Below are 19,516 nucleotides of genomic sequence, written 5' to 3'. Positions count from 1 at the left end.
TTCACTTTGAACATTTCCTATAATTGACATTTGTTTCAATATTTCCATTCCTTTCCATGCATTTGATGGAAGCCATGCCTTCATATGTTAAAGACTCTACTGACTTCATTAAAAAGCTAGGGTCTATACCTAATATCTCCCCTAATGCATTAGTGGTTACTTTGGATGTTTCATCCTTATACACTAATATTCCGCATGATGATGGGATCGAGGCTTGCCGTGAATATTTGAACAAAGCTCATTCATACTTGTCACATCAGTCAGTCAATGATATTTGCCAGCTTATTGAACTAGTCTTGACTAAAAATCATTTTCAGTTCAATAATGAAAATTATGTTCAAATTTTAGGTACTGCTATGGGTACACGTATGGCTCCTACCTATGCTTCAATTTTTATGGGTAAATTGGAAAGCGATTTTCTAGCTTACACTTCTGTTAAGCCATCGCTTTGGTTACGCTTCTTTGATGACATTTTTTTATATGGGAACACAGTAAAGCGGACCTGCTTAAATTCATTGACAGTTTAAACAATATCCACCCCAATATAAAATTCACCCACAGTTATTCAAGAGATACAGCTACATTTCTTGATGTTAATATTGGTAGAACAGTAGGTGGTAATTCGGATTTTTCTGTTCATGAAAAAGCAACCAAAACACATCAATACATTGAATTTTCATCCTGTCACCCTCTTTCATGCAAGAAAGGGATCCCGTATACTACATATAGCCAAGCTAAGCGATACAGGCGTCTCACTTTTAATGATGATTTGTTCACAAATGAATTGGAGAAATTGCGAACGTATTTCCAAAATCGTAATTATGCAAGTCATATAATTGATGATGCTTTAGCTAAAGCATCAGCATTGTCAACCGAAGAAGCCATGACCATTTACAGGCAGAACACAGATGATATGATCCCCTTTGTTCGCGTATACAACCCATCCCTACCAAACATTGGTCAGATCCTTAATAAATATTGGGGGCTTTTTGAACTATCTGAGAAAAGCAGTGTACGAAACCTAATTAAATGCAAACCAATTATTGCTTACACGCGACCTACAAATCTTAGTGATATCTTGGTTCACAGTAGCCTGATGTCTTCGGATGCAAATGGTGGTGTTCTTAAATGTAATAGAACACGGTGTTCTCACTGTGCTAATATCACTGAATCTGCACAGTTTACAAGCTCTCAAACTTTAAAAACTTACGATGTTAAACAAAATCTTAACTGCATGTCTGAAAATGTTATCTATTTAATCACATGCAAAAAGTGTAAGTTACAATATGTGGGACAAACACATCAGAAATGTTCACAAAGAATGAACAGCCATAAATTTGATATTAGACATTTTCCTGATACTCCTACAAATGTATCTGAACATTTCAATTCTGAAAATCACTCTGTTAGTGATTTTTCTTTCATGCCAATCGACTTGGTAAAAATGACTGGTTTAGGCTCTTGAAAGAGACTCGTTGGATTCATACATTGAATACAGCCTGGCCTCATGGCATGAATGCTAAAATATTATTTTTGTCTTTCATTTTTTCACACAGATTCTTCCTAATGTATTCTTGCATATTAGTTAGTTTTCCTTGCCTGTATTAATATCATTTTTGCCATGCATTTGATTAAAATTTGACACCATCATTTGAGATCATTATTATTATAGTTTTCACTTTAACTTCAGAATCTATACTTTTGCTTGTTATTTTGACTGAATATTCCTCTTTTGACTTAGAAGATTTTAAAAAAATGATGTTTTCTATAAACATGTTTGAAACAAATGGAAGAATTGCATTGACAACAAGATCAAATATCGGGATCAATAACTCTGACTTCTTGATCTGAAAGAATTATTTGACTTATTCACCTTGAAAATGGCTAAAAATATTTTTTACTTCAAAAACCTATCCATGCATTTGATGAACACATCAAACACACTTTTAAAAACATATTTTCAGTTTACATATAAACTTTCATAACTCTGTCTTTTATAATTGACATTTTTTTACTTAGACAAAAAAATGCAGATTTGTTGATTTCTTAAATATACACACTTTAAGCCAAGTTCCTTTATGAACGCTGAGTTTTATTTTGACAAGGGTACTACCCCCTCTTTTCGGGTTTTCATTGTGGTTACCGGTAATTATATTAATCTGAAACCAGTGGAGGTATTTCATTGGAATTTATATATACATTGTAATCAATATATTGTATGTTGCAGACAAGTATCAATACCTATTGGAAACATTTGTATTATTTAATTATTTATTTCGCGGAAAGCGTTTTCAAAAACTTACCATGTGCAGTGGTTAAAACAATGCCGCATATAGTCCAGGTTGAAGACATGCAGAGAATGATAAAGAAACAGAGAAAACGTTGATGTATATGAATGTTTTCATAAAAGTTTCACAACGGTTTTGAAAGAAAGGCTTCTTTGACCTTAGATATAATTCTGCATTCTACTATTTTTCCAGATTGTTTGTTCCCCTCAGTTCCGGATAATGGTTATATTAGGAACATGACAAGTTATGCAGTTAATTCAACAGCTGTTATGTCTTGTAACGCAGGATATAATCTAACTGGAAATGATACTATACAGTGTATGGAAAATGCAACATGGAGTACATTGTCAGCTGTCTGTAGTCTAATAGGTAATACTGTAGTGCGACAAAAGGTTATTGTACAAAGCTGAGTTTTTCCCCAGATATTAAAGATAACCTGATTGTACTGTCTTGTTCACAATTTCCATTTAAATAATTTAACTGTTTCTCAATTCATTATGTTGTTTGCTCATCGATAGTGTTATATGTCATTTTTGTAAAGATATAGATGTAAGACTCATTTTAGTTTATGAAAATTTCAATATACATTTGAATGTATTTGTTTTTTTATCATTATTTCTGTTTCCTGTGAAAAAAAACGGCTTTTATATTTGAGATTTTTCTTATAGATTTTATATAAGATTGGAACTTTTTCAGAATGTCCCTTCTTGCAAAGATTTGTAAATGGCAGGCTCAACATCTCCTCTACCAATAGATATGTCAATAGTACCGCAGAAATAGTTTGTGACCTTGGATACATACTTGATGGTTCATTATCTGTGGAATGTCAAGAAAATGGAACGTGGGATATATCATCCGCAATATGTATTCCTAAAAGTAATGTTTATATTTACAAATTCGCAATTTAAGATTAACACGATACATTGTCAACTGAGTTTTAACATTTATCGGTTTTCGATGATCTATTACAATTTATTATCAAATTCAGTACTTTAGTCTTCTTGACCATAGCGCACTGCGAAAATTTTTAGACTAAACTACTCAGAGATACATGGTACTTGTACCTTTCATGTAAGAAAACTGTTATCTTAGCATAACATGTTTTCATTTATTTTGCTGGTGTAAGTTTGACTTACAAACTGTCTTTTAACGAACTGTTCAATTTGAATCTTTGTACTTGTTTTTCGAGTTTTATGCTGATGGTTTAGTTGGACTACTTTATAAACAAAACAGAGAAAGTTTGACTATATACAAAGTACCTTATGTCGACAGGCCTGCAATGTGTAATGATTACACACACATTTTAACTCCGTTAATGTAGAATGGAATCTCAAACATCAACAGTTTTCAAAATTTTAAATTCTTATTTCATATCGGTTCGCATGAAGTCAATTGTGACGTCAGTTTCATGTTTGTCAACGCTTTAAAAACTTCATTAACGAGGATAATTGTACTCGGGTTGAAGTACAACTTTATAAAATTTTGTTAATCATAGGTATGGATGCGTAAGTAATAAAATTATTTATAGATTAGCTTTCATAAATATGCTCTCGTTCTTTAGCTGAAGAATATTACGCGCACTTATTCGGTTGCGGAACTCTTGCATATGTCTCGAAACAAATCTTTAAACGTATAATTATAATAATTGTTTTACGCGTGTGTATCCCTTCATCAGAAAGGTCATTTTACAACAGTATTGTAAAGAATGGTGTCATCGACCTCTGATATGAACTTATCCTTTCCATTTCACAATATAAATGAAACATCACATGTAAAAGTATGTTTCTATGCTTTTACTTTAATCGAATCAGTCATGCTAATAAGCCATTAATAACTCACACGCCAATGCAGAAAAGTCGTTTATCCAATGACGCACTTTGCAAAAAACCTGTAACTCTTGCTAGGTCTCAATAATTGCAAGTACTAATATTAAAAAAAAAATGAAAGATAATCATTTCAATAAACGTTTCCCTTTTCATATACACCGATTAATACTCGATTAACGCAAAGACGCGGTAATATAAGTAAAACTAATGTTTTTTTTCGGATGACTTCTTTTGAGTCGTTCGCAAATTTGAATCCATAATGTGAATTGAAAGATTAAATGTATACGTGTACTGATTTATAATTGATGTAACTATTCAGAAATAAAATTAGAAAAAAGACTATTCGGTACATTTATTTTTTCCAGATTGCTCTTCACCCCCAGTTCCGGAAAATGGCTACATTAGGATAATAACAAGTTATACAGTTAATTCAACAGCTGTTATGTCTTGTAACGCGGGATATAATCTAACTGGCAGTGATACTATACAGTGTATGGAAAATGCGACATGGAGCCCATTGTCAGCTGTTTGTAGTCCACTAGGTAATGTTGAAATCCTATACACGTTTATTTACTGTAGTTGTTTTCCGGTAAATGATTGTACTGTCCAGCATTCCACAATTTCTACTCTAATAATTTAACTGTTTATTGACTGTATTCCTTACCAATATTGTTATATGTCATTTGAGTTAAGATACAGATGTAAAGATTGTTTTGATGTATCAAGATTCCATAACCATTATATATTTAGACGTATTTGTTCTTTTATAATTGTTGTTTCAAGTAAAAAAGCATTTTTATTTGAGTTTTTTTCTTATAGATTTTACAAAAGAAACTTTTTTCAGAATGTCCCTTGTTGCAAGCATTGGTCCACGGCAGGCTCAATATCTCCTCTACTAATAGACATGTTAACGATACCGCAGAAGTAGTTTGTGACTTTGGATATGTACTAGATGGATCATCAATTGTAGAATGTCAAGAAAATGGAACGTGGGATATATCACCGGCGATATGCATTCCTAAAAGTAATGTTATATTTTCAAATTCGCAATTTAAGATTGATACAATACATTGTCAAATCACTTTTAATATTTATCGGTTTTCGATGTCGAACTACGAACATTCTTACATTATGCTGGTACTTGTACTTTTTATGTAAGACTGATTGTTATCATAGCATTACATGTGTTCATTTAATTGACCTGTGTCAGTTTAACTTTGCTTTCTATAGAAATGATCTTATTGATCTTTGCACTTTTTCTTGAGTTTCATACTGCAGGTTTTTCTTTTCATAGTAGGAGAGTCCGTATAGTTTTGTTGCTATAGTTAGAGAGTGCAAAAATAGGTATCGACCATAACTGAAATCAAAATGATAATGCAAACAATATATATTTTCTCGCCTTTACACTTATTTCATAATACGTATTTTAGGATTAAAAATGACATTACCTATAAATATGGTACTAAGTAATGTCATTAGAAACGAGTTCAAATGTAGCTCTACATGAAATAGAAAGATTTGCAGCTGTTGTAACAAAATATGACGTCACACCTGTCATGATTTATGATTACATACATAGTTTTACTCCGCTTGGGTAAAAAGAAACATCAAAATTCTATAATTTTTCGAATTTTAGATTCTAATTTAATATCGGTTTGCATGACGTAATTTGTGACGTCATTGTCTAGTGTGTCAATGCGTTGAAAAAAATTACGATGATAGTTTACTCGAGCTGAAGAACAAATTCATAACATTTAGTAATTAATGATATGTTTTGATGCGTTAGTAATAAAAACATTAATAGATTTGATTTCAGAAATATGCCTTTGTTACTTCGCGGAAGAATTTTGCACTCCTAAAGTCGCGCACTATTTCGGTTGCAGAACGCATGCAGATTTCTCAACCTATAGCTATAATAATCTTATTACGGGTGTGTTTTCTTAGTCGGAAATGTCATAATTAGTCGTATTATAAACAACACATTGTGACGTGTCCAACTCTTTAGTTCCAGCAATCGACAGCATGTTAATATCGCAGTTAGTCCTTAAGCCGATCACAAACGCAAGATTGTAATGTGTTTTGTTTTGTTTTGTATCCCGCTTTTGATAGCCTAGATTTCTTACAGGTTCGGTCAATACCAACATTCCTAACAAAGTTTGATTAAACCAAAATCGATAGACATAAAATTACCCTTGGTATGTTAGAAAATCTACTCTAATCTCTATGCCAAATTAATATCTACTTTTTTTTACCTTTGACCAATGTTGCCAAATCCTATTAATTTAGATTTATTTTAACCGTTACACATAAACGTAAACAATGCATGGATATGTATGAGGTAAACAGTTCAGTATTATGGAGACTGAAGTGTAAAACGTAAATAAAAATGGTAATATTAATGATTGAAATCAAACGATGCAGTCAATTCCATAGAATAAAGTTCTAACGCACTACACCAGTGCAATGTAAACGTTAACTGCACATTATATTGGATAAATTACTTAGAATAATTAAAAAGTAGATAGGATAAATAGAACATTGTGTACCTATTTTTGCAGAGCTTCGTTATATACATTTTATGCTACCCGCCGTGATCAGAATAACAGAAATCTTATTTTCTAGACAAAAGCATGTATTTCAGATCGCACATAGCTTTGTGCTCCAAGCTAAGGATACTTAGTTCTTCAAAAAGTCTGAGCACAAATTCACCTTTCAGGTCTTACTCAGAACATTATTTAAACCCTGTTATCTCAGTTCCAAGGTACATATACAGGGCATGTAAAAAGTTGATCTTAATCACAAAATTAGTGACAACCCCGTGTTTATTCACTCCAGACTTTGTATTTCAGATTGTACATATCCACTTGCTCCAAAAAACGGCTACGTCAGGTCTACCACAGGATTAAGCATGAATTCAACAGCTGTAATAGCCTGCAATGTAGGATACAATCTCACTGGAAACGGTACAATAAAATGTACAGAAAATGCAACATGGAGTACCCTCTCAGCTCATTGTTCTTTGATAGGTAAATGTTATTCTTATGGTGATTTTGTATTTCTTTTCACAAATTGCATTGACGTCTAATATAAGAGCATCCAGAATTTCAAGTTTACTCTGTAATATTTTTTGAAAATATTTCATATGTTTCTACATTTAAAAGAGATAGTTATAATTTCATTACACTGCGAAAAAAGAGTTAATATACGGGAGTGTACGGGATCCCGTATATTACCCGTATACGGGAAGAAATACGGGAAAACTAAACTACGGGCGTGTACGGGGCGTGTATATTTAAAAGTCCGTATACTAATAAAATACGGATTTCCGTATACTATTAAATACGGAATTCTTAGTATACGATACCCCGTATATTACTGAAATACGGGAAATTCTAAAAAGGGTTATTCTGATCGTATACAACACCGTATATTTCCGTATATGTCTGGTGTACGGGAATACATATATCCGTATATTACGAAAATACGAGACGTATATTTCCCGTATATGTTTCATATACAACCCCGTATATTTCCCGTATATTCTGGATATACGGGATATGTATAGTTTGTATATTTCGAAAATAAAGGGATTAAATTTCCCGTATATTCTTCGTATACAACTCCGTATATTTCCCGTATATGCCTAAAATACGGATTTAGATGATTTGTATATTTCGAAAATACGGGACGTATATGTCCCGTATATGCTTGGTATACAACTCCGTATATTTCTCGTATATGCCAAAAATACGGGATTAAAAATAATTTGTATATTTTGAAAATACGGGACTTACATTTCCCGTATATTCTTTGTATACAACTCTGTATATTTCCCGTATATTCTGGATATACGGGATATGTATAGTTTGTATATTTCGAAAATACAGGGATTAAATTTCCCGTATATTCTTCGTATACAACTCCGTATATTTCCCGTATATGCCGGAAATACGGGATTCAAATAATTTGTATATTTCGAAAATACGGGATGTATATGTCCGTATATGCTTGGTATTCAACTCCGTATATTTTCCGTATATGCCGGAAATACGGGGTTTAAATAATTTATATATTTCAAAAATACGGGATGCAATCAATATGTGTCAATATGTATGTTTTGCATGTTTTCGAACTTGTACGTGTATGTAGAATGAATGCCAACATTGAAAGAAAGAAATGTTTAATACTAATATGACATGAACTGAAAAAAAAAAGCATTCTCGGATTAAAACAGGTATAAAATCAAACATGAATGGATCCATCATTTCATCTAGCGCGTTCCCGATTTATTTTAATATTTAATCTAAATAGCCGATTGAGAAAAGAAAAAGATTAATCAGTTCATCCCTATTTATTTGTAGTGATAAATACATCCGTGGATCATCGCCATTGTAAAAATCAAATGCAAGCATAAATTAACTTCTTTTAGGCACATTTCCAACGCTTGTGCATACAATGCAAATACATATAGAAAAAAAGAGGAACTAATTCATTTATATTTTGTACTGAAAATGTATATGAGACATGTATTGATACTTTACTTATGAAATCAATTCTAATATTTTTACAGACGCAAAATAATCGATATAATGCGTCTGCGTCCAAAGATTCGAACAAACGCCTTTCGTTCGATTTAATACAGTATCGTCTGCTACCGACCGAGTAGGTCGGCTTTTTGTGTTTTTGTTGGGATTAACGTTGCGCTGACACACTTATAGGTCCTTTAGCGACTTTCCAGTTTTCTTGGTGGAGGAATACCCCAGGTGCCCTAACGTGCATTATTTCATCACGAGCGAGCACGTGCTTAATGTCTTCCTCACATGGAGAATTCAACACTCTGCGTGAGTCTTGAACCCGCATCGGTGACGGGCAACTGGTTTGAAGTCATCGATCTAAACCACTCGGCCACGGAGACCCACTCCGGGTAGGTCGGACCTTTAAACCAACATGTAGATAACATAGCATTTGGTAATAAAGAAAACACATAATTAACCGAAGTCATTCAGTTTAATATAATTCAAAGCGCTATAAAATATGTATTTTATACCTTTTTGTTCAATGTTCACTTTCAGCTGTTACTTAATTATAAATATTAAGCAAAAAATATTTTCATATCCGTTGACTTTTGTTTCGAAGTAATTCTGCAGATGTTCTATGTATAGTACGGTGGCATAACGAGGACATAGGAAATATTATGATTTATTTCTGTGCGCACGTGTTAGCTACCACGTGCGTATATGGTAATTCACACGTGCACGGGCGATAACTATCACGTGCGCAAGTGACAGCTATCACGTTCGCATGTTATACTACCATGTGCGCATGTGATAACTAACACGTGCGCACGTGTTAGCTGATCAATGAAAAAGCGTGAAAGATCTGCAATTTTTCTAAATGGATGTCTTTCATAAGGAAGTGTTATTTATAGTTAGCTGTAATTTACGAAGTAAGTGTTTCTTGTTTTTTGAAAAAAAGACTGATATCTCGGTTAGTTTCGTTGGTAATTTTTCAGGTTCGCACGTGTCAGCTAACAACTGCGAATGTGATAGCTATCACGTGTTAGCTAAGACAGTTGTTACGTGCGCACGTGTTAATCAACACATTCGCACGTGTATCTAACATGTGCGAACGTGGTGCTAACACGTGCGCACGTGATAAATAAAATGTTTCCTATGTCCCCTCTATTCCACTGTAGTATTCACTGTTCCAAGACTATTTTATTTCTCGTGGATGTAGTGTCCTTTAGTATTGACCTAGCACATGTGAATATTTCGTATATTTCCTTAAATTCATTTTCAATGTCTAAACATAAATAGCGTTGCAAATATTACATATATAATTCTTAGTTGATATTATACCGGTACTGTAGCATGGGGGCCTCCGTGGCCGAGTGGTTAAGGTCGCTGACTTCAAATCACTTGCTCCTCATCGATGTGGATTCGAGCCTCACTCGGGGCGTTGAATTCTTCATGTGAGGAAACCATCCAGCTTGCTTACGGAAAGTCGGTGGTTCTACCCAGGTACCTGCTCGTGATGAAATAATGCACGGAGGGGCACCTGGGGTCTTCCTCCACCATCAAAGCTGGAAAGTCGCCATATAACCTATAATTGTGTCGGTGCGACGTTAAATCCAAAAAAAAAAAAAAAATACTGTAGCATGTGCAGGTAGCTGAGCGGCAAAGCGTTTAGCTGCCAATATCAGGGTAGTGGGTTCGAGTTTTGGCCATACCTTTTCCCCTAAATTTTATTTGCAAACTTTCCACTTATTTGTCAAACGCACCGTGATATTTATGGTCCATTTATTAAAAGTTACCATATTCACCCGTTGTAAAAAAGTCGATTATCTAAAATATTCTAGACAAAAAGACACATTGCCTGTCACAGGCGTACTAGAAAATAAATACTTTAAGAGAAAATAATTATAATTCATAAAGATAAAACAGGTAGAGATAACATCACCTTACTTTACTTTAAAGAAATGATAACCGTGGTAACGTGGATGACGTGACACTGATTAACTGTATAAAATATAAATATTGCTTAAAATTAACGAAAACGCTCGAAAACTATTGACAAAGATTAATGAGTGCCTTTCATGAAATCAAATGATATAAGCATTTACACTGATTTACCCATCTCCACGAAAATAAACTGTACATATAATTTCTGCCGAACAGTTTTACTGAAACATTAATTGATAAAAATTGTATGCATATTAACTAAATCAGATAGATAGCCCATGTACCCTAAGCCTGGTAATTCAGTCTGACAATTTCTAACATTTTTCTACCTGCAAATTGACAATATTAGAAACTCGATGAATGCCAATTAACACAAATTAGCGCAAATTAAGTGGGATCTTTAATGCATGATTTCTTCCGTCCAATCAGTTGAGAACACGCTTCGCGCGTTCATTCCCCGAGGCGATAACATCTGGCTCAAGTGACCGCACGCGATAATCTGTATATTGCATATTTCAGAGGGAAAGGAAGTCACGAGTAAGTACTTATTTGATTTAATATGTTTTAATTTTTAATAAACTGATTTTTTTTTTGTGACAAACCAGACCATATTTCAATTAATCGGAAACACTGGTTGCGTTTTATTGCTTTAACAAATTCAGTAGCGTCAAAAAGGTCAGTTTAATTTTGTAATCTTAATATAAAAAAGAAATTCAGAATAGCCGTTAAATAGTTCATTCATTCATTCATTCATTCATTCATTCGATTGATCTTTTTTTCACAACTCATCATTTAACTATTATTTCATTCATTCTTTCATCCAATAGTCTACAAGGATGTCAGTTACCAAAAGTTGATGTTGCAAGTGTTTGAAATATAAAAAAATATCGTGCAAAAATCATTTGATGAATACCATTGGGGTTAAACGAGATTAAAGTTGCAAGGACAAAAACAACTCCTGATAGAAGTTTATTTCGTAGAAGCTAGGTAGCTGAATAAGGCGGCACGCACATTCATTCATTTGATCAAAACTGGAATCTCGAAAAGCATTAATGAAGTTAATAATTACAATCTTTTATATTTAGAAAATGGGTACCGGTAATCTGACAAAATAACGTTGTTTTTTTTTTCTAGACGACACTTTTGAAAAAAATTACAACATCTCTTGCCTCTGTCTAGAGAGAAAATGTTTTCTGCGAAAATATCAGTGTCAGTATGAAGAAATTAATACTATTACAGATTATTTGATCTCTACAGACTTTGTAAGTCTAAGTAAGTGGTTGTGATGCGTATTATTTTTTTTCAAGTATTATATCAAAAAAGTTAGGTAATGATAAAAATTCATATTATGTAGAATTTGATTATTAATTTAAAAGTTTTAAGAATTTTATAGTGACCTAAAAATGCATACATACTATAGATCTTTTGCACATCGAGTTTCACCCAAAATTTTGCGTAAAGATGCCTGTATTTATTGAAACTGCCCAATTGTTTTTTTTTTTGACAATTTTGAAAAAGCGTACATGATTTCATTCACTATCGATTCCAAAAATAAAAAAGGAGAAAAATGGAGTGGGGTGGGGTCACCATTTAAGAATTCGATCTATTTACCATTGCGCTTCCCCTACCCCAGTAAAAATAATGATACCTTAAGTGTTTTCGTGAAATTTGGGCCATGATCTTTACTGTTCGATATTCACTCAGTATATGCAACTCTATTAACATGTCCATTACGATATCTTATTACTGTTAATTCTAAGCTGGTATTAGTTTGTACTGATTCCTCCGTCTGTCATAAGATTTCTGACATGAGTGCAAAAATCATGAAAGCTAAATCCCCGAAAGAAAGGAAAAAGACGATATAAAGACAGAAGAAGGAAAATGATATGTATATTACAATGCAAAAAGCATAAAACCATAAAAAGTAAATATCACTTGTAGTAAGTGGGTTAACATATTTTATTACCCAGCTTGAAACAACACTGACCGGATATTTCTTATCCCCAGGCAATATTGTAATACACAATGAAATTTAAAGGGTGATTAAACATCTGAATCAATTAAATTATTTTATTTTTAATGTAACTATATGCAATCTTGGGGCTAAAATAAATTTAAGAAATAAAGCAATTTTTAAACGAATACTTAAAAAAGGCACTGGCCTCCAGATCGTTCGACAAGAACAAAATATATAATTGAGCCGTGCCATGAGAAACCAACACAGTGTGGTTTTCGACTAGCATGGATCGAGACCAATCTGCGCATCCGCGCAGTCTGCTCAGGATCAATGCTGTTCGCTAACAGTTTCTCTAATTCCAATAGGCTTTGAAAGCGAACAGCATGGATCCTGATGCGCAGGCTGGTCTCAATCCATGCTGGTCGCAAACCCACTATGTTGGTTTCTCATGGCACGGCATTATATTTTTTTCAGATATATGGAAATTAATGGTGTATATGCTACGTATACTGACAGACTATAATGTTGCGGAAACACATGAGAATTAGATGTTTTAACTAATTTTTACGACAAAATTTGTATATTTAACGCGCATTAAACACTAAACCCTTCATTGCTGGTAACGACAGCGGAAAACTTCTTTATTGCCGCTGCTGCGGTCAGGGTTCGATTCCCGGCGCGACCATCTTTTTTCTATATATGACATTTTAAAAAAGCCTTTATAGAAACGAAAATTCCTATTTTATGTTTCATAATGTGACAACTTCATCTTAAAAGGTATCCTTGATGAACTGATAATTCTGCTTTTTAATCGAACCGAATTTGTAGAATTTTATCGTAAAGTATATCCTGTGCATTTAAGGAATATTGATTAAGGAATATTAAAGCCGGTTTGCCTAGGGTCTATATATTTCGAGAAAAAAAAACAACTGTGAGAACAATAAACATCTCGCGGGAAGGTCTATCTTTGCATGTCTACCGTTTTTCTGTTACTCTAGCCAGGCCTGTTCACGTGCACGAATTAGATGTTTTAACTAATTTTTACGACAAAATTTGTATATTTAACGCGCATTAAACAATAAACCCTTCATTGCTGGTAACGACAGCGGAAAACTTCTTTATTGCCGCTGCGGTCAGGGTTCGATTCCCGGCGCGACCATCTTTTTTCTATATATGACATTTTAAAAAAGCCTTTATAGAAACGAAAATTCCTATTTTATGTTTCATAATGTGACAACTTCATCTTAAAAGGTATCCTTGATGAACTGATAATTCTGCTTTTTAATCGAACCGAATTTGTAGAATTTTATCGTAAAGTATATCCTGTGCATTTAAGGAATATTGATTAAGGAATATTAAAGCCGGTTTGCCTAGGGTCTATATATTTCGAGAAAAAAAAAACAACTGTGAGAACAATAAACATCTCGCGGGAAGGTCTATCTTTGCATGTCTACCGTTTTTCTGTTACTCTAGCCAGGCCTGTTCACGTGCACGAATAGACATGCGCTTGTGCAAAACCAATCATTCTGAAAACAAAGTGGTCATTTGTTAGGAATGAAATCGAGTATGTCTGTAAATTCGATCTTCAAACATTCAATCAAACTAGTACTATTTCCTTTATTTTACCACAGATAAGACATGTATACACTGTTACATAATTATTATCGAATATTCGGCAACTCTAATATGAAATAATGTAAATTAAATTGATACTCTGATATTATTTGAGATGCGCCATGAGAAAATCAACTTAGTGGGTTTGCGACCAGCATGGATCAAGACCAGCCTGCGCATCTGCGCAGTCTGGTCAGGATCCATGCTGGTCGCAAACCCACTATGTTGGTTTTCCCATGGCAAGGCTCATTTATTATATTTTAGTTAGGTTAATCTATGAGATTTGGATAATTTTAAATCCAGATTTACAGTAAGATTTCTATTTTGGTACTTTAATACAGGATTGCTGAATTAAAAAACCGAGATGCATTACATTTATTTGAACATAAAGAGATGAGACGTTTATGATGAATATTTTACTTGTCTAAGAATATTATACTGACCGCGAAATTGGAAATTCTGGAAACTCTTCAGATTGTTTAACCAAATATTAAAACGTTTAGAGGCAAATATATCGTTCAGAACTTGTTCAGTCACAAAGTTTAAAGAGATGTTTGAAAAATTAAATTTAAAAAAAGCTTAACAACGCGACTGTTATGTCACTCTGATATATTTTATAAAATTGTACAAAAGATTTATTATGCATTTTGAATAAGTTCTAACACGGAGGATTGCGTAATGGCGGACAGGTTGAGGAACACTAATTAGCATAGTAGCGTTGGTTTAAATTATACCGTGGCTGTAGTTTTGACATTTTGGTAGGAATAAAATGGGGAGGTGTTATTTAGATACCATTACCGCACTTTATGTGCTTTTGAAGTTTTATGACAGGTAAAATCTCTCTTGAAAAAAGTCTCTCCCGTACTTATGTTATTACTGTATGTTATTACTGTATGTCAGTTTGAAGACAATCAATCAAAATGAGGTGAGGATTGGCCGGACAACCTGTGACGGCACTATGAACACCATGCATTTTATATTAAATATAATTTGGGAGATATATTTTAACGTAATATAACCACAAAATGCAAATAAAACACTGTAGATAACTTGTATTAAATATAGGCACATTTAATGATATTTAATTTCTTTTCGCGACGAAATGAGTATGGTGTGTTCTGACACTTAAATGATGTCGTCATCCCTGCCCACATGTCATTTTATTCGTCATAATTTTCACATCATTTAATAGATATAATTATCAGTATCTATGAATTGCAAGAGTCCATTTTTATAACTTTTAATGCGTGCATTTTTTTATTCCAGGTTGACACAAGAGTTGTTTACTGGAATCAGAAAACGGGACGACTATTTATTTTCACGATAGAGAATATACTTATGTGTGAAGATTCTACTAGTTTGATCAACAGATGCAGACAGACAGCCCGGATGAGCCATTCGTTCTCAGTGACATTCGCAACAACAGATAAAAGCTTGTACTTATTGAGATCAGAAAACTGAATATTTCCATGGGTTCATCATTTGTAACCTGCTAACATATCGTGTTCCAGCACAGAACCAACATGCGTCTTTTTAAAGCGCTCGTTTTGAATACATCTTCAGACATTAGTAGGGGTGTACTGCTCTTCTTAGCAGACGGCAAATCGAAACGCCTATAGCGGTAATCAACATTCATGGGAATAACGAAAACATGTACAGACAGTAGTGCGAATTGCTAGTTTTTCAATTAGAAATGAACATAATTGAGCCGTGTCATGAGATAACCAACATAGTGGGTTTGCGACCAGCATGGATTCAGACCAGCCTGCGCATCCGCGCAGTCTGGTCAGGATCCATGCTGTTTGCATTCAAAGTCTATTGCAATTACAGAAACTTTTAGCGAACAGCATGGATCCTGATCAGACTGCGCGAATGCGCAGGCTGGTTTGGATCCATGCTGGTCCCAAAGCCACTATGTTGGTTTTCTCATGGCGCGGCTCATATTAAGAAATGCTTGATGTTATTGATTACTCATATTTTAATTCTGCTTATTTCATTTGGACAAAAAATGAAAATGATTCATAATCGTTTGAAAAACTGATTTAAAAAGTATTTAAGTTGAATAAAATGTTAATTTAATCTGACATGTCTCCAATTAATAACAATATGATTTTTTTCTCATACCCTGTCTTTGTCTTGCTTTTTTCTAACATACCGTATTCTGCTGTAGGTATGACTGACATTCATTTTGTCATCTTTCAGTGTGTGCCCATATACGAAATCAATTCACATAAATGAAAAATACGGGATTTGTATACTACACATAGTGCATATACGGGAAAAGTCTGGTAAATGTATCTTTTAGAAATACTGGTCCGTGAATTCCCCGAATACGAAAACCAAATTCAGTCTAAATGTGAAACAAATATGGAATCTGTATACTCTGCATATCTTGCATAAATGGAGAAAAACCTGGCCCGTATATCAAAAGCTACAGGTTCGTATATCCCCGTATATCAGATGCAAATACATTCCGTATATGACACAAGTACGGGATCCGTATATTGCGTATACCATGCATATACGGGACTAGTCTGTAGCCCGTATAGTAAAAAATACAGTTTCGTATATTCTCCGTATATGACACAAGTACGGGATCCGTATATTGTGTATACCATGCATATACGGGATTAGTCCGTAGCCCGTATATCAAAAAGTACAGTTTCGTATATGCCCCGTATATGACAAAAGTACGGGATCCGTATACTTAGTATATCATGCGTATACGGAAAAAATCCGAAGCCCGTATATTAGAAAATACAAGTCCGTATATGTCCCGTATATTAGATGCAATCACAGTCCGTATATGACAAAAATACGGGATCCGTATACTACGTATATTCGGAATATACAGGCTAGTATACGTGTTCCGTATATTCTAAAATACGGAAAGTATACGGGAAAAAGTCTCAAGACCCTTCGAATACATGAAAATGAAACTTATGTTAAAGCAGGACACGAATAAACACCATTTATAGGGATTTATTTTTAAAGTTCGTATATTGCATATATACGGGAAATATACATTTATGTATATTCGGCGTATACGGGATCCCGTATATGCATGACAAATATACGGACTTCCCGTATACTAGATGTTCCGAATACGGGATCGTATATTAGGTCCGTATATTTGTAATATACATCCCGTATACTCCCGTATTTTCGAAATATACGGGATCGTACACTCCCGTATATTGACTCTTTTTTCGCAGTGTTATTATCAAAAAAATACAATTATCATGACCTACATTTGTGCTTCAGATAGTAAGGATTTAAGTGTTATCAATTAATCCAATTATCGTGGCATACATACATGTTTTATAGATATAGTAATGATTCAAGTGTTATGAATTACTCCAATTATCGTTTTTAACATTGGTGTTGATATCAATATAAACATCTTCCTTTTTAAGAATGTTCTGCACAACTCTCGCTGGCACATGGCTTGCTCAACATCTCTCTCGGCAATAGATATGTCAACAATTCAGCATCAGTACTATGTGACCTTGGATATGTAGTCGGTGATTCCACAATGTCAGCGACATGTACTCAAAACGGAACGTGGGATATATCGTCGATACTTTGCATTGCGAAAAGTAACTTACACTTTGAGTTATATTCATAAAAGTTTGTTCTTCCTTTTCATGTGTGTATCTGGCAAATCATTTTAGTGTTTTACCAACCATATATTTTCTTCGTGACCTAGATATTGAATAATAAAAGACCAATCCAGCTCCTCAGCTATTCAATAATGAATTGTAATTCTAATGTTATTATGGTAATCCTTATTAGACAACAAATGGCCACCAATTTTACCAAATATTTAAATGCTTAGTAATACAACTTTCTCATTTTCACTCCGATTTTGAAAATTCTTTCACTTCTTTAAATGATTTAAAAACTTTCAGCAGTTGAAATTAACATAACATCAACGTTGCCTTTCCCTTAATCGACACAATGATGCCGATAAATCATTGTTCGCCGTTGCAAAAAAGTCGTTTATAATTACTCGAATGGCGTACTTTGCAAATAAATGTATCTCTGGATAATTCACATTATCAGAACGTATTTATATTTCAAAACTTTTCCCTTTTATATATTGACTCCAATTAATAGTCGATTCACGATAATTCGCGGTAATATAAGTAAAACTAACGTTTTTTTTTCGGAAAGCATCGTGGTGTCGTTTGCTATTTTTTCCAGATTGTTCTTCACCACAAGTTCCGAAAAATGGCCACATAAGGACAATAACAAATCATGCAGTTAATTCAACAGCTGTAATGTCTTGTAACCCAGGATATAATCTGACTGGCAATGATACTATACAGTGTATGGAAAATGCGACATGGAGCCCATTGTCAGCTGTTTGTAGTCTACTAGGTATTGTTGAAATCATGTACACGATTATTTACTGTAGTTGTTTTCCGATAAATGATTGTACTGTCATTCCACAATTTATACCCAATAATTTAACTGTTTATTGACTGTAATCCTCACAGAGTTATATGTCATTTGTGTTAAGATAAAGATGTAAAGACTTATTTCAATGCATCAAGATTTCATTACCAATATACATTTAAACGTATTTGTTCTTTTGTGTTTCATGTATTTGAGTTTTTCCTCATAGATTTTACAAAAGATTAGACCTTTTTCAGAATGTCCCTTGTTGCTAGCATTGGCACATGGCAGGCTCAATATCTCCTCCACTAATAGACATGTCAACGATACCGCAGAGGTAGTTTGTGACCTTGGATATGTACTTGATGGTTCATCAACTGCGGAATGTCAAGAAAATGGGACGTGGGATATATCACCGGCGATATGCATTCCTAAAAGTAATGTTTATATTTTTAAATCCGCAACTTAAGATTGATACAATACATTGTCAAATCACTTTTAACGTTTATCGGTTTTCGATGATTTATGACCATCTTTTACCAAATTCGATGCCCGAGTCGAACATTTTTCCACCACACTCACTAGTGGTACTTGTACTTTTCATGTAAGAAGACTGATTGCTATCTTAGCATTACATGTATTCATTTAATTGAACTGTGTCAGTTTTACGCGCAAGCTGGCTTCCTATAAACATGATTTTTGAATATTTGTACTTTTTATCCAGTTTCATACTGCAGGGTTTTTTTTTCTCTCAATAGAAGACTGCATGACTACTTTTAGAGTCTTTTGGCTATATTAGAGAGTGCAAAAATAGGTTTCGACCATAATCAAAATCAAATTCTTATATGACCAGGCAATGCTTAAATCATCACAACAATATTATGTTGACGTCACGTTGATGTGATATTTAGCGCAATGTACGCATTGCGAAATAGCGCTTTCAAATTTAATCAAATATTTTACTTGAAC

General features: G+C 33.8%; 1 protein-coding gene across 4 annotated transcripts in view; it reads left to right on the top strand.

The window, feature by feature from the left end:
- LOC123543802 (sushi, von Willebrand factor type A, EGF and pentraxin domain-containing protein 1-like) overlaps positions 1-19,516 on the top strand; it is an 83,940-nt gene that overhangs the window by 28,608 nt on the left and 35,816 nt on the right. For all 4 annotated transcript variants that reach the window (XM_053536694.1, XM_053536695.1, XM_053536693.1 and 1 more), the window contains exons 10-17: positions 2,481-2,657; positions 2,985-3,164; positions 4,480-4,656; positions 4,959-5,138; positions 6,964-7,140; positions 17,563-17,745; positions 18,353-18,529; positions 18,805-18,984. In XM_053536694.1, the coding sequence (XP_053392669.1) occupies positions 2,481-2,657; positions 2,985-3,164; positions 4,480-4,656; positions 4,959-5,138; positions 6,964-7,140; positions 17,563-17,745; positions 18,353-18,529; positions 18,805-18,984 (1,431 nt within the window). The remainder of the gene's footprint in view (positions 1-2,480; positions 2,658-2,984; positions 3,165-4,479; positions 4,657-4,958; positions 5,139-6,963; positions 7,141-17,562; positions 17,746-18,352; positions 18,530-18,804; positions 18,985-19,516) is intronic.

The sequence above is a fragment of the Mercenaria mercenaria genome, chromosome 2 (genome assembly GCF_021730395.1).
Source record: "Mercenaria mercenaria strain notata chromosome 2, MADL_Memer_1, whole genome shotgun sequence".
NCBI lineage: Eukaryota > Metazoa > Mollusca > Bivalvia > Venerida > Veneridae > Mercenaria > Mercenaria mercenaria.
The sequence above is the reverse complement of the archived record's forward strand: the minus strand, read 5'-3'. Positions and strand labels throughout refer to the sequence as shown.